This window comes from Typopeltis vanoorti, chromosome 9, assembly GCF_054136105.1.
Source record: "Typopeltis vanoorti isolate ZY-2024b chromosome 9, IOZ_Tvanoo_1.0, whole genome shotgun sequence".
NCBI lineage: Eukaryota > Metazoa > Arthropoda > Arachnida > Uropygi > Thelyphonidae > Typopeltis > Typopeltis vanoorti.
Window position 1 is genome coordinate 53,407,906 of NC_143557.1, and position 22,957 is coordinate 53,430,862.

A 22,957-nucleotide genomic window follows, 5' to 3' on the forward strand; every position below is an offset into this window, starting at 1 on the left:
TGAAACAATATACATATCTTAATGGTACAGCATCGTCATTTGGGACAATGCTACTGTTTTGTCAGAGAACCACAGCAAATGGTAAAAAGTCAGCTACTGGAACAACCTTAACAAACTTAAAAGATAGACACAATGATGTAAAAAAAATCCACGGTCTCCAATAAACTTGGGATTCTTTTCCATGGAAGACATTTCTCTCATATACAGGAACTAACTCTATGCATATTCCAATTTTGTTTTGGTGTTAGAGTTATGCACAAAACACCTTTAAAATTGGATGCTATGCTGAAGAAGGTAATCCATTGAAATAATGCCTCTCACAGGCTCGCTTCCACTCTCTCAGAGGATGTGTTTCTCAGAGAGAGAGGAAGTGAGTGGAAGCCCTATCTTTTCATGGTCAATGTTCTGCTTATCTAATTTCCATCATTCCTTCATCATCCTCTATGCCTGTAAAACTGCAAACTGTCGCTGGCTAACACCCTACTAAACCAACTTCTCATCCTACAGTTTCTCAACATACCTATAACAGCCTTCCTAGCATGTTCCCAAAGGATTAAAAATTCCAGCTGTTCAGAAAAAAAAAGGGTTCTTAAATATGTGTGTGTGTGAGTTATATTTATTTATAAATCAGGAGCACGAGACATAAAAAGCAAAGTAATCAACTCTATTCCAGTCATCTGTCAAATCACAGACAACTGAAGTAGCGCTCATAAACAAAACTTTAAAAAAGCGAAATAAAATAATGTAAAAATTATCATCATCATACGTATCAAGGATTTAGGCCTAGTATGGCCTGTTCCGGCCTTAGAAGTCATCGTTGAATCGTTTAAGAGGACGTCCTGGTTTTCTTTTTCCTAATGGCTTGTACTTTAAGGCTTGTTTTGGTAATCTTTCTGTTTTCATTCTTTCAACGTGTTCCATCCATCTATGTTTATATTTTTTAATTTTTTCAATTACTGGTTCTTGGTTTAATTCTTTCATAATATCTTCGTTTCTTTTGTGATCAAATAGGGTATACTTTGCAGTTTTTCTCATAAACTTCATTTCTGCTGTTGTTAATCTTTGTTTGTCTTTTTGTTTTATTGTCCAGATTTCGCTTCCATACATTAAGACCGGTAGGGCTAATGTATTGTATACTTTTAGCCTGGTTGGTTTTTGAAAGTTTTGGTTTAAATATAGAGTTAATTACTCCTGTTATTTTTAAATATTTTGCAATTTTATGTTTATATCTTTTTCATTTTCATAAGTGATCATACATCCTAGGTAGTTAAATAAATTCACCTGTTCTAAGATCTTGTTATCTAATACTATTTTTAGTTCTTGCTGGATCTTGTCCTTTAAAGGCCATAGTTTTTGATTTTTCCGTTGATATTATCATACCATAATCTTTGGATATCTCATTTAGATTTAAAATAGCTTTCTGTAAGTTATCTTCAGAATTTGTAATTATTATTTGGTTGTCTGCAAAGAGGAGAGTGTTTAAGTTAACTGTAGGTGAAAGTTTAATTCCTTGATGTAAATTTTTACTCCATTTTATTATTATTTCATTTAAGTAGATATTAAAAAGAGTTGCTGAGAAGGGACATCCCTGTCGGACCCCTTGGTTTATCTCTCTTGTATATGATAGCTCATGATTTAATCTTATTTGTATTTGATTATTTTCATATATACTTGTGACAGCTTTTAGGATATTATTTGGTATTTGTCTTTCTTTTAATATGTTAAATAATAAGTTTCTTTTAACTTTGTCAAATGCTTTTTCAAAGTCAATAAATGCAATATGTGTTTCTAAATTATATTCTCTTCTTTTCTCTATTATTAATTTATGGCAAAAGGCTGGGTCTATACAGGATCGTCCTTTTCTAAATCCATTTTGTACCTCTAGAATAAAGTTTTCGGAATATTTCATTAGTTTGTTATTTAAGATTCTGCTGTATATTTTGTAACATGAATTTAGTATACTGATACCTCTATAGTTTTTAGGGTCATCTCTATTATCTTTCTTAAAGATAGGAATCACAATTGCTTTTTTCCATTCTATTGGGGGGATACCAGTTGAGTAAATTTTATTTAAAAATAATAAGAGTCTTCCTTTGAATCTTGTTCCTGCGTATTTATATAGTTCTGAACCTAGCTTATCTTCTCCAGGTGATTTTCCGTTTCTTGTTTCTTTCAGGCTGATTTCTAATTCTTCTTCAGTTATTTCCTTTTCATTTTTGTTAATTGTTTGCCAGTTGTCTTTTTTAAAATATTTGTCTGTCCACAGTTCTGTGTAGTAATTTAGAAATTCTTCTAATTTCAATTCAGTGTTTAATTTTATGTTTTCTTTGGTATCTGCATTTAGGTGTTTCAAAATCTTATATACATTGGGTCTTATTTTATATAAATCATGTTCTAAATTAGAAACAAATTTATTCCATGATTCTCTATGTCTTTTTCTGACTTCTCTTTTAGCTATGGCTCTTATTCTTTTATATTCTATTTCATCTTCTAATCTTTTACTGCTTAACCATTTGTGATAGGCTTCTTTTTTCTTTTTGATTATTTCTTTGATTGTATCATCCCAGATCTTCAGTTTTTTTCTTTTATTCAATTTTTTGGTCTTTCCTAAGCTTTCATTTGCTGCTGCATTTAGTATCGTTTTTATATTAAGCCATTCTATTTCTATTTCTTCATTTTGTTTTATTTTATCTAGATACTGGTTAATTCTTTGTTCATATAGCCATTGTACATTTGTGTCATTCAATAGTCTAGTTTTATAAACAAATGTTTCAATTTTTCTTTCTGTTCTTGTTACTTGTAGCCATTTAGGTGGTAATCTTAATTTTATTTTAACAAGGAAGTGGTCACTGCTTATTTCATATCCTCTGTGAACTCTAACATCTAGTGAAAATTTTGATGTCTTTTCATTTAATATAAAGTAATCTAATATTGATTTCATTCCTATTGCTGCCCAAGTATATTTACGTATGTCTTTATGTTTATAGAAGGAATTCATTATTTTTAGGTTATTATAAACTACAAAGTCAATCAATTTTTTACCATTTCTGTTTAGGGTGTGTTTTCCATGTATTCCTATATTATTATTAATTTTCGTGTTTCCAATTCGTGCATAAAATTATGTAATCATTTTTATTTATTTTATTATATATGTTTTGTAGCTGATTATAAAAATCAATATTATCCTGTTCTCTTCCTTCTTCTGGGGCATATAAACCAATTATTGTTAAATAGCCTCTATCTATTTTTATTCTAGCTTCTATTATTCTTTCATTCCATAATTTATAATGTTTTAACTGTTTTGAAAGGGAGTTATGAATTCAAATCATGACTCCTACTTGTGCTCTTTGGTCTCTGTCGACTCCACTGTATATCACATTAAAATTTTCAGTTCTCATAGTTCCTTTTAATTTCTTTTTTGTTTCAGTGATTACTGCTATTTTAAAATTTCTTTTATTTAATAACTGATCTAATTCTATTTCTTTATATGCTATTGCTCTTACATTCCAGTTTGCTATGTGTATTATATTTTGTCGTTTCCATTTTCGTTTTCCCTTTTCCATTCCAGGGTCGTTTCCCATAGATTCAATCCGATTATCTTTTTCTGTCAGCTTACAAGTATGGTTATGTTCTCCATGTCAGGGGACTAGCCTGACGATGGAATAGTTCAGTAGTAGGGCTGCTACCTTAAGGCTTCTTAACTCGCCTTCTTCAGAATTTAAACCCATAGGAGGAATAGGGTATATTGAAAGGGAAAGAGTAAATTATAGAAGAAATATAGTAAGGTTTATAGAGAGGACATAGCCGTAAGGCCAGAAATGAAAAGACCCCATGGCCCTCGAGTACTCTAATAGCACAAGGGTCATAAAGTAAGAAGAGTTGGCTGATAAGGCCTTATAGGAAAGATTAAAGTAAGTGGGTCTTCCTCAAAGTAGAAGAAGGAGAGGATAGATCCAGCTAGGGGTCCATGGGAGTGCCGCTTCCCTTACAATCAAGATGATTGCCCCTTATGGCCTTGTTGGTCCACGAGTCCTTATTCAGTATATTCGGACCACCCCACCATATATATACATACACACACAAGCACGCACGCGCATGTACACACATACATGGTGGGCTCCCCTAACCGCCACCCAGGGGACGCGCTCTCTAGGGGTTACAGGGTCCCCTGAGTTTGGATATCTTGATCATAATTAACGATTATATTTGGATATCTCAGTATTATTATTATTCAGGCCTCCATGGAGTCAAAACACTCATCGTGGGAGGTCCTTCCTAAGAAACACAAAGTCTATCAAGACTCATCGACGGGAGATTCCCCCCACCCTAAGAAACACAAAGTATCATACCACTCCTTAAATGCACTGACCGTTCTCGCTCTCACCACTCCATCAGGCAATGCATTCCATGGTTCAACCATCCTCCATGCAAAGAAACCACTCCTCACCCTCTTGCTCAGTTTCCTTTCACAACTTCCAGGGATGGGCCTCTTGTCATCACTACTTCCCACTGTTCAAAAAAGTGAAAGAACTCCCCAGTGTCAACCCTGTAACCACCTCTCAACAATTTAAAAGTCTCAATCATATCACCTCTACTTTTCTATCCACCAAACTCTGCAGTCCACATTCCCTCAGTCGATCCTCATAACTATCATTGTACAGTACTGAAACCATCTTTGTTATCTGCCTTTGTACCCTTTCCACAGTTAATTTATCCTCCTTCAAATCCTGGGGACCAAATCTGAGAACAATAGTCCAAGTGTGGTCTGATCAGGATCTTATACAACGGAATGATAACTGTTTTATCACTGCAGGTCGGCGTCCTTCTCATTATTGCAGCAATACTCTGTGTTACCTTCACCACCTTTGCAATATGTCCCCTAAATTTCAGGTTTCTATCAATAATCAACTCCAGATCTCTTGTCTCCTCTACTTCCTCAGTGTAACTCCTCCCATAGAGTATGCAGTGTCCCATTGATATTTCCCAAACCTCAACACCTTATATTTTGCTGCATTAAACTGACACCCCCATTCATTTGCCCATCCATCTAGCTTATTCAAATCCTCTTGCAGGGCTGCCACATCTGCACTATTACTAATAATCCTTCCCAGCTTCGCATCATCCGCAAACAACCGAATATCCCCTTGCAATCCACTGACAATGTCATTGATATAAAGGTTAAACAATATAGTTCCCAGTACTGAGCCCTGTGGGACTCCACTTGTAACCCTCTGCTTCCTTGAAACTTCCCCACCATACACAACTCTCTGATACCTATCGGACAACCAATCCTGAATCCAATTGATCAACCTGACATCCAGACCCATGTGCTGCAACTTAAATATCAGCATATCGTGTGGCACCCTGTAAAATGCCTTCACTAAGTCTAAGAAAATGGCAGTATATGCCATTCCCTCATCTAATGCTCTTGTAACTTTATCATAAAAGGCTAGCATACTGTTGAAACAAGAGCGCCCCTTCACAAATCCATGTTGACTCTCTGTATATGTTCCTTCTGTATACGAATGCTGTATACAGTCCTTCACTACTTTCTCCGAGATCTTAACAACTGCTGATGACACACAAACTGGCCTATAATTAGACACTTCCAGTCTGCTACCGCCCTTATGCAATGGCACTATCTTACCTTCCTTCCATAGGCACCTTTCCCGCAGCCAGACTTTCATTGAAAAGCCAGGTCAAATGCACTGTCAGTTCCCTAGCACATCCGCTCAAAACTCGTGGTGAAATACTAACTAGTCCCACAGCTTTACTGACATCCAGAGTACTCAGTATTTGAAACACACACTCTCCTCCTGTACCTCTAAACCTCGAACCTGCCCAATCCCTCTAGCATTAAAACTGACTCCTCTAAGATGAAATACTCCAATAAAGTGTTCATTGAACAATTCCACTATGTCCTCTGCATCAGTCACTCTATTCCCATTTTTATGCCACAATATCATTCTTCCACAGTCATTTCTCCTCCTACTGGCCACATATCTAAAAAATTCCATAGGATTTTCTTTGGATCTTAGGGACAATCTCCTCTCATATTCCAGTTTCATCTTCCTTACCATACTAGTCACTCTTCTGGTTTGTGTCTTATACTCTTCATGCATCTTCTCTTCACGTGTCTCCTTATATCTCTTCCATAGTCTCTTTTTCGCATGCAATTCCTGTTTAATATTGTTTGTCATCAACTTTACTCCAAATTGTGCCCTCTTGTTCACTCGTGGTATACAACTTACCATTGCTGCTAACAAATATTCTTTCATAATTTCCCACGCACTAATGATATCCCGACCTTCCAATTCCTCCCTCCATGAAACTTCCCCACGTTGACGTCTAAGACTATTATAATCACCTGCTTTATAATTCCACGTACGTTCCTGTCTCTTTGATACTCCTGCATGTCTATTCATTTTCCAAGTCAAAACCATACGGTGACTCTCTCCAACTGGTGGGAGAGATGTCATCTCAGTCATTATCAGCTCTTCTGATGCTATAACCAAATCCAAAACTCATGAATCTCTTGTTCCCTCTATTACATGTTGCCTAAGACATTTGTCCCTCAAGAATTCTAGAAATTCCATTCCCTTATTGCTACATGCATCTTCCTCTCCCTAATTTATACTACTGTAGTTAAAATCTCCCATAACAATCATTCTTCTTGCACTTGTCAAACTCAACTGTCTAAACATTTCCTAGTCCCCACCCTTTGTGCTCCTGGGCCTGTAGCAACCCTGTCTTGCCCACCTCTACCTCACACCATATGCTTTCAAAATCATTAGTGCCACTGCCTTCCAAAGTCTCCACTCTTAGAGGAGATAAGTTGTCACTTATCATAAGCAGTACTCCACCACCACACTTCCCTTCCTATCGTGCCAAAAAATGTTGTACCCAGCAACTTCTATTCCTGTTATTATATCCTCTTCTGTCAACCACGTCTCGGTGATCCCAATAATTTTTGGCCAGGCTAATGCTATCTGTGCTACCAATTCCTCTCCCTTATTCCGGATACTCCTGGCATTAGTATAAAAGGTAAGGGAGGAAGGATTACTGAAGGTAAGGGTGAGGGATCCTACAAAACTTTTTTGGTGGCAGTGAAGTTTCAGGGACAAATACTGGTCTTGAAATTCACGCTTGCTCTTGTTATCATTTAGGTAGCGAGAAGTGTGATTGAAGTCCGATTAGCAGAATAATGAATTACTGACCATAAACTTAAATTGTACATATTTGGTCTGATGTATTAAAATAAATAACTTTTATTATTAAAAGACCAGAAGATAAATGATAAAATATACAAAGAGCCAACAAGTTTCACTAGCCACTGTCTAGCATTTTCAAGGCTGAACTGGTGTGAAAACAAATGCATTGAGTTACATTTCAAACATACACTTTAGTAACTGTTAAGCGATTACATTTTGTTCCTTCTGTTTGAAGGCGCGCATGTGTTCGAAAGCTTCAGTCAGATTCCGGTACATGACCACGTGTTTTGTAGTTATTTGCATATTGTAATTCTGTCGAACTGAGAGAGATGATGAGATTTTTCCATATGTCTTTAAAAACAATGCCCTGATTTCTATTTAAATTATTGCCTGTGCGTAATACCACAGCTGCTTCTTTTAAAGTTCTATATCTGTAGTCATTCTCGATGTAAGGCATAGAACTGTTTTTCCAATCTATAACGTGATTTGATGTTGAGAAATGAGGTGCTAAACCAGATGTGATGATTCTATTATGATTGACATCCCAATGGGGATGTCAATCATAATAGAATCATCACATCTGGTTTAACAGTTACTAAAGTGTATGTTTGAAATGTAACTCAATGCATTTGTTTTCACACCAGTTCAGCCTTGAAAATGCTAGACAGTGGCTAGTGAAACTTGTTGGCTCTTTGTATATTTTATCATTTATCTTCTGGTCTTTTAATAATAAAAGTTATTTATTTGAATTACTGACCATTTAAAACTACATATTCAGAAATTTATGTACATTTAATCATACAAATACAACATTTATTTTACAAATGATATTCTATCTTTTTCAATTTAGCTACTTGAATACAAATTCTACCCTATGGTTCTTCTTTATGAACTGGTCAATAACATCGTCATAAAAAGTTGGTTGTAACTTAATTTTTCCAAGCAACATGCACACTTGTAAAGGCTGGCTGAAGCTCACTGGCTAGAGCTACTTTGACCTGTGTTATGGCCTGTGTTTAAGACGATGTGAAGGGAGCGGAAATGGCCATGCACGCGCATGAAACCACAATGCTGTAATGAGGACCTGGAAGCTCCGACAACCAAGCAAGCCAAGGTAGCTTTGACTAGACGAGCAAGCATTGGCCTTTGATACACAACGCAAAGCTTATTTATTGCCGCGCAAGCTTAAGATGTCTTCTGTCTACAAAAATAAAAGCCTAAATGGAATGCTTATAAATGCATTCATTTATTAACAAATAAATATTACTTCTTTCTCCAGTAATGAACTTGTGCAGCGAGCATGGAGAATTCACCCCTGTGAAGTTTACATGGTTGTCCATGGCCACACTGAGATAAAAACTAGGTGATCTGAATTCAGGTCCCTGGTCATGGTAGATCTTGAGGATTCTAATACTAACAGGTAGTTTGTCAAATGAAAAGACAGAATAGAGTGTACTGTCATTGGCAAAGCTATGGATAGGACTGGAAGTCTGTGAGAACAGGTTGTTTGGTGAGTGGGTGCCTGTGCCAAACCTGAACAAATGCCTTTGAGATGCCAAGGGCAACCATGTGAGTCTCTCCAAATTTCTCCATGGATCCATAGATGGGTGGTGAAAGCAAAAAGATGAGCAATAGATCACGAGTGGTGGAATCCATACTGCATGTCACTGATTAGTTGGAATGTCTCTAGGTGGTTCAATAGTTGGTTGTTGATGATCTTCTCCATAATTTTTTTGAGAACCAAAGTGAGATCAATTGGATGGTAGTTCAATGGTTGACTTTTATCACCTTTCTTTAGGATGGGCTGGATGTGGACCTATTTCCAAGTTGTCAGGTAGATGCCAGTTGAGTAGGATATATTGAAGAGATGAATTCTTCTATTCAGAATTCTTCAGATTTCTTTTTGTCAGAAGGCTATGGGAGACATCTTTGCCCAGATTATCAATGTAGGAATTCGAAGAGAAGAGTGATGCAAGTAAGTTGGCATTGTCTTTTGTTAAGGTGACTACAGTACCATTTGGATGTGAGTGTGGTGGAAACCTGGGTAGGCAAAAGTTGCACCCAATGGCCTTGGCAAGGGACCAGAAGGAGCAACTACCATTTAGGTAGGAGGTAAATTTGCAGCATTTTGCCCTTTCAAAGTCTGACTTGGACTTTTGCAACTGTAGCTACCTGCAATATAGGCAGAGAGGGCAGCTGGAGTTTTGGTCTTGAGCCAATTGTGGTAAGCAGAGGTTTTTTCTTTTGCAGCCTAGAATATCATCAGAATAATTTCCACACTTTCTTCTAAATCCACTAAAACACACATACATTCTGTATTCAGCACTCCTTGTCCAGCTTCGAGCTTACAAAACAAATTTCTCTTCCTCTTTATTCATTCCTTTTACTAATCCTCAGGAATAGTATCCCCTCTTATTTGTTCCTGAAGGATATAATTCAGAGGTCTTCAAATCAAATGTGGACAAGTTTCTTCTTGCATAACCACCATACTATTGACCCACCTCTTCTGTATAGAATCATCATAAAAAAAGATTAACAAAACTTGGTTTAAAAATTAACTTACCTTAATTTCAGAGTCTCTATTTTTAGAGCTTTGAATAGTATATTTTAACTTCTGAATTGTTTCACTCACAGTAGATTCATCATGTGCTTGTCCTGTGCTGCCGTATACCTGATGATGAGCTGGACAGATGTGACTATGACCTTTTATGCTTTGTCTGAAATAGGAAAATATGAACTCAATTGTTTGAGATTTAAAAAAAAAAAAAACTTTAACAGCATTACATTAAGGTCATCTTCAGGAACGGCGCATGCACACACAGGTGTCTCTTTCTATATATATATATATATATATATATGAGATATGAGTATATATAATAATAATAAAAAGAATAATTTTTAAAAAAAATGACATCAGCAGGTCAGAAACTTCTGTTTGACACCAGTTATTAACTCTTATAGTTTGTCTAAACTAATACAGAAATATTAGAATATAATTAAAATAAACAATAGATTAGATCCACCCTTTTAAGAAACAAACATAATAAAAAGAAAACTGCTAATACACTGAACAAAAAAAAACATGCCAAACAACATTTTCAATTAAGTTGTATCTATCCTTTATGTTAAAGCAATATCTGAAAAAATATCTAAAAATTTAAGGAAGTACATGAAAACTACCTTGAAACCTGTGAAATTAAGACATCTCTTAAGCACATCCAAGGTACCCTCCAACATCCAGAAATATACCAAATGAAAAGTATTCGTATCCTTCTGTAGATGAGAAAAAGGAAAATGGATATGCTTAAAATACCATGGGGTAGATTAAGCAGATGTGTATTAGATAGGGTCTTAATCTACCAACAGACTTTTCTAATCAAGCACTGGAGACAACATGGTTGTCTCCAGTGAAAAGCGAAACATACAATACTGACAACAATGCTCCTCCTCAGAATGCTTAGAGTACCAATCCACAATAACACTAATCTTTACAAACAAAAATAATGAAGATTTCAACAGTTATTGGCTACATTAAAGTAAAATAAAGTACCTTCAATTCAAAAGAAGAGCAAAGAATTTTTTTTAATGGAATCCAGGCCAAAATACGTAACTATATAGATCAGATAAAGAATAAACGAGAGTGAACTGAATAAATATGTTAATATAATTACAGGGATTTAATAACTGGATGTCTAAAACAAGAATTTTCTGATTAACTGAAGTAATTATTTTTCTTTTTGTTTATTATTTTTTTTTAACACAAGAGGTAAGGCTAGGTAGGTTAATTTAGTTCAGATGCGATGTAGCTGACAACAGTAGAGTGCTAGTTGCTTGCTTTTTTTGCACATCTCACACAAACACAGGGTATCCATAAATGTGTAAATATTTCAATAATTAAAAAAAAAAAAAAAAAAAAAAAAAGGAAACATTTGTATATTAGAGTGCAGCCTGCATGAAAGTGAATTGCAAGGAAGGGTTTTTTATTGGCAGGGAAAAAAATTTTAATTCAAATTTTCACCAATAGGGGTCCTGTACCACATGCCTCGTTTGTGAGATACATGCAAAGAAGTCCTATAAAATGCTAGGTGTACCACCAGAAGCTCATAATGAATGCATGCAATTCCAAGTCGTTGGTGCGAATCGAATGTTTTTGTGAAAAGAAAGGTTTGTTACTGATGCTTACATTGGAGGATAATTATTATTATTATTACGTGACATTTCCAGGGAGTCAAAAGACCTATCAAGGGTGGACATCTATTCTACAGCTGTCTCCACTACTCAATCCACCAATTACAACAAACCACAACTACCATCATCTACACCACCACTAGTATTTCACAGACAATCACAAAATCCATGGCCATGGCGGAATTCGAACCTGCAGCCTTTTGGCTGGAGAGCAGATATGCTAACCACTCGACCAATCGGGCCGGCAATGTTAGTGAAGTTGTTTTACAATAATCGGGAGAACTGGCAGCAGAAGCTTTACTAAAGTTTCCAACACAGAAAAGAATGAAGAAAGGTCGAGGTCCTATTACTCTTGCTGGACTATAGTCTCTAATATGATGTTTTGAGGAAACTGGAAGTTTGCCAGATTGCCCTTGCAGACCAGCTTTATCTGAAGCCTGTACCAGCGCTGTAGTACCATAAATGAACACCTTAGCAGCCAGAATCAACAAGCGGTGTAAATAGTGCATGGGAAGCTTCAAGAATCATGGGCATAGTGAAACCGTCCATATTCTGCATCCTTCATGGTGTGTTAAACTGCAATTTCTTCACCTGTTGTTACCAAGTGACCACTAAGCAGGAGAAATTTGCAACATGGGCTTAGACAAAAATCACAGAAGATCCACAATGGCTGGACAACATCTTCTAGCCATATGAAGTGCATTTCTCATTGCATGGGGCAGTTAATACATATAACTGTTGAATTTGGGTGCAGGACAATCCATGCACCTACACAGAGGAGCAGTTGTATTCACTGTGACACAGTTTGGTGCAGCTTCACTGCATCCATCATTGTGGATCCCGTTTTTTTTGAAGAACCATGTGCAACAAGAGGCTGGAAGATGTGCTAAGTAAATGCATAGCGCTACTTGCTACTGGTACATGAAAACATGGTACCATGACTGTGGGGAAAAATGTTCTTCACACAGTCACATTCATGGAGGATGGAGCACCACCTCATATTGCATCTCCCATGAAGCAGTTTCTCATCAGCACATTTGGTCAAGAATGGCTCATCGGCCATAACTCCAACTCTGCATGCCTTCCCCCTGCTCGTTCCCTGGACTTGACACCAGTAGATTTTTGGTTGTGAGGCTATTTAAAGTCCCAAGTGTACCTGAGCAGCCCATCTGCTCAGAGTAAAAACTGTAATAATAACCTGTTGATGTGCTAGATTTCAAATTAGCATCCTTGGTGCATATGAAACAGTTGTCACAGAACACAATGCATTAGCAACTCTGCAAATAATTCAAAATTCATATAATTTTGTCCTAACTTATCATTCTAAACTCTTTCCAGTACTGTTAGTGCCTTGTACTCTGTGAGAAATATTCTCCCAAATGGATGCTGGTTAAAAATCCAAAGAAAATCAACAACTTAATAAATTATATTTATTTTGTTCTTTTAGTGATCAGATTTACCTTAGCATACATTCGCTTTATTATCCAGCTAGCTTTGTCAAGGAAAAAAGACCCCTGTGGCTCATCATGAAACAACACAAGAAACATTCCTTGGAGATACTTAGAATTTAAGAGTATATACTTGAAAAATAGCAGCATTTAATCTCAAAGTAGGTTCTCGTGTGATAATTGTTTAATAAAATAAAATGAGAATTTAAATTTTAAAAAATAAAAAAAAATATTTTATTTATTTTTATTATTGTTTTCCAGTTATAGCCATTATACAGATATATATATATATATATATATAAAATATATATATAAAATATATATATATATATATATATATATTTTAAAGATACCAAGCAATTTTAAATAAAACTTGGTTTTAATCCTATTTCCCAGATAAGCAAACAGACAAGCAAGTCAAGTTTGTGCCTAGTGCAAGTCCGGGCAACTCCGCACGTAGTGCAAGTCCATGAAACTCGTGGTAAAGGTGGAATAAGCTTTGATAACTATCTTTGGTATATTCCCTTAATGCAAAGCACATCCCCTAGCGGAGATGTATGATGCTATACATTAAAGGCAAGGGCCACTACCCAGAATGGTTTCGATCTTTGTACTGAACCTAAATTTGCATTGCTTTATCACAATAAGTATATTAGTCCAGCTCTTACAATGCCATTTAAAATTACAAAAAATAAGCAAGTAATAAACTACTGCTTGCGATTTGAAGTTCACGTCTTTTTTTACACTAAATTAGTTACCACAATGAACCTTATGAACTTTAATATAGTGGTTCCCAAACCGTGCACAGTGGCACCAAGAAATATTCCAATATCTTCACTGAAATAACCGTACACACTGCAACTGTTAGGTAGGCCTATGTTCTGACTTTCGGTGCTGAGGACAAATCCTGATACACTAAGGGCACCGAAAAAGTTTGGGAACCACTGCCTTAGTGCATTACTGAAATATTCACATACATATGTTAATAGTTGTTACTGTAAATATTTCAAAAATAATTAAGGAAATTGAAAGAGTAACAAATTTTAGGAAGGGGGGGGGGAGTATAAATGAATATAAAAAATCAATCCTTTTCTATATTTTTGTTATGTATATATAATACCCTCAATGGACAAAACATTAGAGCTAGGGGTTATGAGAACACTGACATCCTTCAAGCAGAGTGAAACATACCCAAACCGAATGGAACCCGGTAACTAGATAAACATCGTGGCCTTCCAACAATATATTCCCAATTGACGAACAAAGGTCAATATAGCAAATTTAGTGTGATCATGGTCGTATATATTGGTGCAAAACAGACGAGTCATTCTATCACCTGAGTGATAAGAACCTTAGGGTTCTCTAGGACAACCGTATCAAGGATCTACCATGAGTATACTGTCAACAGACATACCACCACCCAGCGAGAACTGGTGGCCAATAACACACCAATGATGACCGGGGTCGACATAGACAGTCCAGGCTCGTGCAGATCAGCCACAAGGCAATGGCAGCATAAACCACATTCAGTTTCAATGTCGGAGGTCCAAGTGCATTAGCTAGCAAATGGTACAGCATAACCTGCATACCATAGGCTACGGGAGCAGATGCCTTAATTGTACCCACTGTTGATAGCTCGTCATCGAACATTGCACCTCACCTGGTGTCGGAATCATCAAAATTGGACCTCTGCAGATGGACCAGAGCCATCACAGCCTTAAATGCTGTGAGCTACAGAATGTACTGGCTAATCACCTACATGCTTTTATGGCCTTCATGAATCCTGCAGATGGTCTGTTTAGCAGGACAATGTGCTGTCCCAACAGGATGCAACCATCCAGGCATGACTCGAGGAACACTCATCTGAGTTTGGGATCACCCAATGACCCCTGGATTTAAAATCTGATCGAATCTCTCTGGGATGCCATGGAGTGAGACATCAAATCCATTTATCTGGGATCGACGTCTAAGGCACAGTTGTGGACAACACTGCAACAGGCATGGCTGGAACTACCTCCCATCTGGTGGAGTAAATGCCTCAGAGACTAATGAAGACATCTCTTCATTAGTATCATAAAGAACTTTCAGCTGTAATAGACAGGAGGCTGTCCCATCCCCATTCTGGCTTACTTAAGTGAAAATAAATACAAGCAAGTCTGGACTTTTTTAGATCATTCAAATCCTAGTTTACAAGAAAACAAATTCAGTATTCAGTAAGAGATATGTCAGCAAATTGGAACAGACTGAGAAGAAAAAAGATGCAGATGCAACCCTAAAACTTCAATTAGAATAAAAATACTAACTTTCACTATGTCAAATTAAAACCATTAACCTAATAAAAAAATAAAAAACATTATTACCTCTGATAATATGATATACATATTATATGGTAGAGTAAGAAGCTTCAACTTTGTTTTCTCTGATTAGGTGCTCAAGATAGTATGCATTTTATTTGTCATATAACATCCTTTTTAGTGTTTTCACTGAATTAGTATAAAATACTTTTAAACCCCCTCCCTCATATTTTCAGAAAAGCCTCAAGGGATGGATTTCACTGTGGTTGAAATCCTATAAAAATAAGTACTACTATATGATGTCAAGGGACCACAAAACTCATTACTGGAGTCCAAATTCTCATATACCACAATACACATAATATACCTTACTTTGTCAGATGATGTCATCTCCTTCCAGGAGGTTGACTACCATGAGCTTCCACCATGTAGGGTTTTGTGCTTCTCTTTTACATTCTTCAAAGGACAAAAAGGTCCAGTCCTTAATATTTCTCATCCAATCTGTTCTTTGTCTTCTCTTCTTTTTCCTTGTATCATTCCTTCTAGAAGTGTTTTTTGTAGAGATTCATGCCTTATATGTGACCAAGGTAGGTGATTTTCCTTTTCTTAATGGTTTTTAACAGAGTCCTATCTTCTCTAATCGTCTCTAATATTTCTAAATTAGTTTTTCGGCAATCCATGGGACTCTAAGAATTCTTCTGAGGATCCACATCTCAAAGTCTTTTAGTTTATTTTCACAATATTTTGATACCATCAAGGTTTCTGCTCCATATAGCAGTGTTGACCATACGTAGCATTTGGACAGCCTAATTCTTGTTTTTGTGTGAATTTCCCTTGAGGTCAGAATGTTTTTCATGCTAATGAAGGTTGATCTAGCAATTTCTATTCTTCTTAATATTTCCTTATCACACTTTCCATTCTCTGTAATTAGGTGACCCAAATATATATAACTCTCTACTTGATGTAAGATATTTTCTCTGATCTTAATATTTGTATCGGGTATTTTCCCTTTTTCTCTTGTTACCAGCATGGTTTTGGTTTTTTTAAAGTTGAAATTAAGTCCATATTTTTCGCTTAGTTTCAGCGTCTCTTCTAGTAGGTTCTGAAGATTTATTTTATTCTTTTTTATTTTCAGCTAGCAGTACTGTATCGTCTGCATATCTAAAGGTGTTTATATTTCTGCCTCCCATGCTGACTCCTTTAAATTCCTCTAATTGCTGGAAGATATTTTCAGTATAGAGGTTAAATACCTTATTTTACTTTACCTTAAAAACATTGTTTTGGAGTATTCATTAATTCTGCAACACATTCTACCTATTCACAATCCACCTGCAGAAACTCTACATTTCATTTCCTTGCTCACACCTGATGCTACACTATTTCCATGGTGGACCTCTCACTCTCCCACACCTATTACTCTGTGAAATAATTCACCTATATCTATTTAATGGCTTCTATCACCAACTTGTATGTCCTAATCATATCATATCTTCTCTTCCACACTCTGCAGAGCACATTCTCTTAATCTGCCCTCATACTCAATATTGCAGAATCCTGAAGCTGAAAGTATCTAAAAGGATTATTTTTAATTTCAGATACTTTCAACTTAAGGACTTTGCAATATTGAATATTTCACTTAACCAAAGAAAGGACATTCCAAATTTGTGGAAAATGAACAACATTTGATGTTCATAAGTATACTGTTATGTCTAATTTTAAAAATGTGGGTATTCAGATTTATTTGAAAAGAATAAATGTTAAAATTTTTTCAAAAATAAACTAACAGCAAAAGGTATCTAAGAAATGCATTTCCTATGGGTCAGTCAACTGTTACTCAATATTATAAGTAAAAAACTGAGAAACAATTAACTATAAATGCTTAATAAAAATACTACTTTCACATTAAATTCTAAAATAATATTTATTTCCCATATTGCCTTCTTGAAAAATGGACTTCTAGCTTTTGATAATTATACAATAAAAACTCACTTTGCAGTTAAATGAGATTAGCCAAGTGATAAACAAAACTGGTTCTTCATGCATGTTTAAAAAAAATACACACACACACACATCAGGATGATAATCTATTTTTAGATGCTAGCTCTACAGGAAGGCCAGCTGCAAGTAGAGGTAACACATTCACACTTCTATAAATACTGACCAACTTGTAGTGACATCTGGTGATGTTCAAAGCAACTAAAAAAGATAGTATAACTTTATAAGCTGTTCATAAATATAATCTCAATAACTTCTCTTTAAAAAAAAAAAAATTAAGTATACCAAAGATATGATGGTGTATAAAATTTATATCAACTCTGTTTTATCTATTATACAGTATAACATAAATCGACAGGAATATATAGTGGAATAAAAACATCTAAGCAGTTTATAATACATAGATTTGGAGACCAATGCTTGTTATACTTTGAAGATATCATAAATTTGAAAATATGCACAATTAAAGATAATTTGTAAGTGGAATGCATCTATAGTACTGTACAAAGTTAAAAAACTGATTTTTTGGATCACAAGAAATGACAAAAAATTGCATTTGAGATTTTTGGAAGTTCCATTAATCTGTAATGATTCTTTAATTTCATAATCAAAGAGTGAGTATATGATATAGCAGGAGATGTAATTATTAAACAGTACTAAAAATTATTGGGAAATAATAAAGAAAGCTATTTTAAATCTAAATGAGATATCCAAAGATTATGGTATGATAATATCAAAGGAAAAATCAAAAACTATGGCCTTTAAAGGACAAGATCCAGCAAGAACTAAAAATAGTATTAGATAACAAGATCTTAGAACAGGTGAATTTATTTAACTACCTAGGATGTATGATCACTTATGAAAATGAAAAAGATATAAACATAAAAATTGCAAAATATTTAAAAATAACAGGAGTAATTAACTCTATATTTAAACCAAACCTAGTTCAAAAACAAACCAGGCTAAAAGTATACAATACATTAGCCCTACCAGTCTTAATGTATGGAAGCGAAATCTGGACAATAAAACAAAAAGACAAACAAAGATTAACAACAGCAGAAATGAAGTTTATGAGAAAAACTGCAAAGTATACCCTATTTGATCACAAAAGAAACGAAGATATTATGAAAGAATTAAACCAAGAACCAGTAATTGAAAAAATTAAAAAATATAAACATAGATGGATGGAACACGTTCAAAGAATGAAAACAGAAAGATTACCAAAACAAGCCTTAAAGTACAAGCCATTAGGAAAAAGAAAACCAGGATGTCCTCTTAAACGATTACTTCTAAGGCCGGAACAGGCCATACTAGGCCTAAATCCTTGATACGTATAATGATGATGATGAAAAATTATTGGGTGACTTTTTTTAACAAGTGCGGTTAGCCTAGTGGCTATGCACTTCGCAACCATATGCCTGGGGAAGGAGTGTCCTAGGTTCAATTCCCTGTCGACGATGTGAGGAGCTTAAGGATCTTCCTCAGCCATAGCCAAGTTAGCCAGTCTTGGGTGAGGACAGCAGGGTTTTTTCTGCACCCCCCCCCCTGTGAACACACAGGATACAGCCATAGGATATAGTACGGCAAGGAAGGCAACAGGAAACCACCTTGCTCATAATCATCTCCTTAGTATGGTAGCATATAGCTACTCCCACAGCCATGTGGCAGAAGGGAATAGACGATAGATAGATTTTATTTTTAAGTTATATGAATCTCAATCCTTTTATTTCAGCTATTTTGGATTATTAAAAATGAAGCTGTTTCTTTTCCTTTAGTGTTACACAGTGATCAGCATTCATTTCAGACAAATTTTGGAGACTACAACTGTGTTAGAATTAATTACTTTAATTTCCCAATTCGACCTTCGTATTAAGGTCATCAGCCCGAGGATACACATATATAGAGTATGTCAAAAAAAAAAATATATGCCCTTTAACAGATGTCATCTATGAACTTTTTTTGAAGTTGGATCGAATTACAGTAGCAATGTGTAGTATGATATTCTCTCAAAAGATGTTGTTACTCACATGAATACTAGCATCAACACGTGACTGGTAGGACAGTCAAACAAAATGGCAGAGGCATGATTGTCATTCGAGAAATGCAAGACCATTTTAAAGTGATATTTGAAATTTGAGAATGTTATTGAAGTTCAATGACAATGGAGAAATGAGTTTGCAACACAACCTCCAACACGCCTGACAATTGGATGTATTCGTGATAAGTTTGAGACCCATGTACTGTGTGTGTGTGATGTGCACAAGGGAAGATCCGGGAGGTCTCGCACAGCAACAAGTCCTGCTTCCTTGCGATAGTGTTGAAACAGTTTACACGCTTACCACAGAAGTCTATCACACAATGTGCACATGAGACAGCAGTTAGTAGTGCAAGCATATGGAGCATTCTTAAAGCAGCTAAATGGAAAGTTTACATCCCAAGATTATTACATGCAATGAATGAAGACGATCCTGATTGAAGAATGCAGTATTGTGAGTGGTTTCAACACATGGTAGATGAAGATGAGGAGTTTGTGAGAAAGATGGTTTGGTCTGATGAAGCACAATTTAAACTGAATGGAACAGTGAATCGGCATAATTATGTTTACTGGGCTCAAGAAAATAAAGGTGCTCGTGTGGACAAGGCAGTCTATTTACCAGGGCTCAATGTCTGGTGTGGATTGTCATCTAGGGATTTAATAAGACAATTCTTCTTCTTTGAAAGTACTGTTACTGGTCAAGGGTACCTAGACATGCTATGCACATCCATTTCACCTGCCATTCATGAACTTTATGGGAATGATCAATTTCTCTACCAACAAGATGCCACACCACCACGCTATCACCAACACGTGAGAGCTTACCTCGACGAGAGTTTGCAGGGACAATGGATAACATGAAGAGGTGCAGTTGAGTTCCCCCCCCCACACACACACACACGTTCTCCTGATTTAACACCCTTGGACTTCTCTTCTACCTATGGAGGACTCTAAAGGATGTAGTGTATCATAGAAAAACCAGCTACACTTGTGGCCATTTGGAAAGAAATTGAAACGACATGCGCAGCAATCCCACTGGACACTTTGGCCAACATTGCCCAAGCAGTAGTTCCATAATAATAAGTGTCTGGATGCTAATAGTAACCACTTTGAGCACTTCATGTAATTGTAGAAGTCAAAGGTAACTTGTACTCATCCCTTGATATCTGTATAAATTTAGTATTACAATTTTTATACAAGTTTTTCTTTTGCTGTAGTGTGTATACATTTTTTGATGGACTCTGTATATATATTGAGAGACAACTTATATTACATTTCAAACAGTATGCCAAAGAGATAATGATTTGATCAACTGTTATTCTACTGGCTTGACCTCTAGCAGAAGAAAAAAAACGCTACATCAAAGCTACATTCTATTTATAACATCATCAGAGAACAAATCCATATAGACAGTTTTATTACAGCAGAAGTGGTGTCCTAATATCAAAGTATTTTTTTTTATAATTAACTCTTAGACGAAAATGTTATGTGGGTATAATATGTTTCTTCCATATTCTTGGGATTTTTAGACCATTATTGTTAAGATTAGAGTGATTGATAAGAATTTCATGGGCCTCCTTAAATTTATGTTCATACCATGTTTTGATGTGATGTAAACAACAGGTGCTTCTCCAGTCAATTCTATCTAGAGTATTCAGAGCATGATTAGAAAGGCCAGATTTACCAAAGTTATTATATTTAATGTGCTGTTTATGTTCTTTTTTTTTTGGATAGGAATTGTGTGTCTTGTTTCACCTATATAGGACAAATTACAAGTGCAAAGAATACGGTATACTTCAGGGTGGACCAGCAGAGTAAGTGCATCCTTGGATGAGTCTAATAAGTTCTTTAATTTTGCAGATGTAATGGTAGAAAAAAAGGTTGTATTTCTGTAGTATTCTGTTTATTTTATCTGATATCCCTTTAAATGTATGGAATGGTTACAATTTTATGGTAATCTAGTTTATTTTTGTTTTAAGTGGGGTCTTGTGAAGAATTTTGTTGATAGTATTTTGGCTGTAGCCATTTTTCAGGAAGGTATTGCACCCTGCCGAGAGCATGATCACTCTCCATAAACAGAGGCAACGTTGTTCCTATGACCAGATCCAACACTCTCATACCTTCAGTCCTCTCCATCGCACAATGTTTCAAGTAATCATTTCTCAGCTGGTGAAATTAAATTCCATTTCCTTCCTGCCATGTGATCTTTCTTTCTTCCAACCTGAGTCCATAGTTGAAGTTCCCCACAACAATTACTTGACTTGTATTCATGCTAATTTGTTGATACATGTCTTCACATCATTGCTTGCACCCCCCCCCCGGCCTATAGCAACAACAGACTGTATATTTTTCACAAGTAAAATCCTCAGGAGCAAAATTTCCTTGGTTTCACACAACAAAGAATACCAATTACAGTACACTACTATCCTCAAAATAGTTGTCCTGAGCTGTGCAATGCTTTCTGGAAGCTGATTACAATGAGTAACTACTCTTTTGCTAAATAATATTCCTTTAAGTCTGCAATAGTCCTTCATTAGATTCTCTAGAATTTCAATTTGCAATTTTCTGTACAGAATTGTGGACAGATAAATATTTTATAAAAGATAACTGGCAAACATTTAATGAAAATGAAAAAAAGGAAATAACTAAAGAAAAATTAGAAATCAGCCTGAAAAAAACAAGACATGGAATATCACTTGGAGAAAATAAGTTAGGTTCAGAATTATATAAATATACAAGAATAAGGTTTAAAGAAAGACTTTGATTATTTTTAAATAAAATCTGTTCAACAAGCAACCCACCAATAGAATGGAAAAAAAGCAATAGTAATCCCTATCTTTAAATCAAATAAAAATAACATTACATTATGAACTATCATATCCGAGACAGATAAACCCTACAGAGATGTCCCCTTTCAATAACTCTTTTTAATATTTATTTAAATAAAATAATAAAAAAATGAAATAAAAATTTCCATCAAGGTATTAAGCTTTCTCCTACTGTGAACTTAAACACTCTCCTTTTTGCTGATGATCAAATAATAATTAAAAATTCTGAGGATAACTTACAGAAAGATATTTTAAATTTAAATGAAATAGCCAAAGATTAATATTATTATGGCCTCCATGGAGTCAAAAGACTCATCACGGGAGGTCCTTCTTAAGAAACACCAAGTCTATCAAGACTCATCGAGGAAAGGTCCCCCCCCCCAAGAAACACAGAGTCTATCATACCACTCTTTGAACTCATTGACCGTTCTCGTTCTCACCACTCCATCAGGCAATGCATTCCATGGTTCAACCACCCTCCATGCAAAGAAACCACTCCTCATCCTCTTGCTCACAGTTTCCATTCGTAACTTCCAGGGATGGCCTCTTGTCATCACTCCTTCCCGCTGTTCAACCAAGCAAAAGAACTCCTCAGTGTCAACCCTGTAACCACCTCTCAACAGTTTAAAAGTCTCAATCATATCACCTCTCCTTCTTCTATCCACCAAACTCTGCAGTCCATTCCCTCAGCCGATCCTCATAACTATCATTGTACACTCCTGAAACCATCTTTGTACGATAATATCAAAAATTATGGCCTTTAAAGGAAAAGATCCAATAAGAACTAAAATAGTAAAAGATAAGATTTTAGAACAGGTGAATTCATTTAACTACCTAGGATGTATGATTACATATGAAAATGAAAGATATAAACCTAAATATTGCAAAATATTTAAAAATAACAGGTGTAATTAACTCTATATTGTCTGCACGGTTAGCCTAATGGCTTTGCGCTTCA

General features: G+C 35.6%; 1 protein-coding gene across 1 annotated transcript in view; it reads right to left on the reverse strand.

The window, feature by feature from the left end:
• The window catches only part of LOC150103050 (uncharacterized), a 320,792-nt gene that overhangs the window by 241,221 nt on the left and 56,614 nt on the right, over positions 1 to 22,957 (reverse strand). The window contains exon 2 of the mRNA XM_090397384.1: positions 9,775 to 9,928. Coding sequence (XP_090253510.1) covers positions 9,775 to 9,928 — 154 coding nt within the window. The remainder of the gene's footprint in view (positions 1 to 9,774; positions 9,929 to 22,957) is intronic.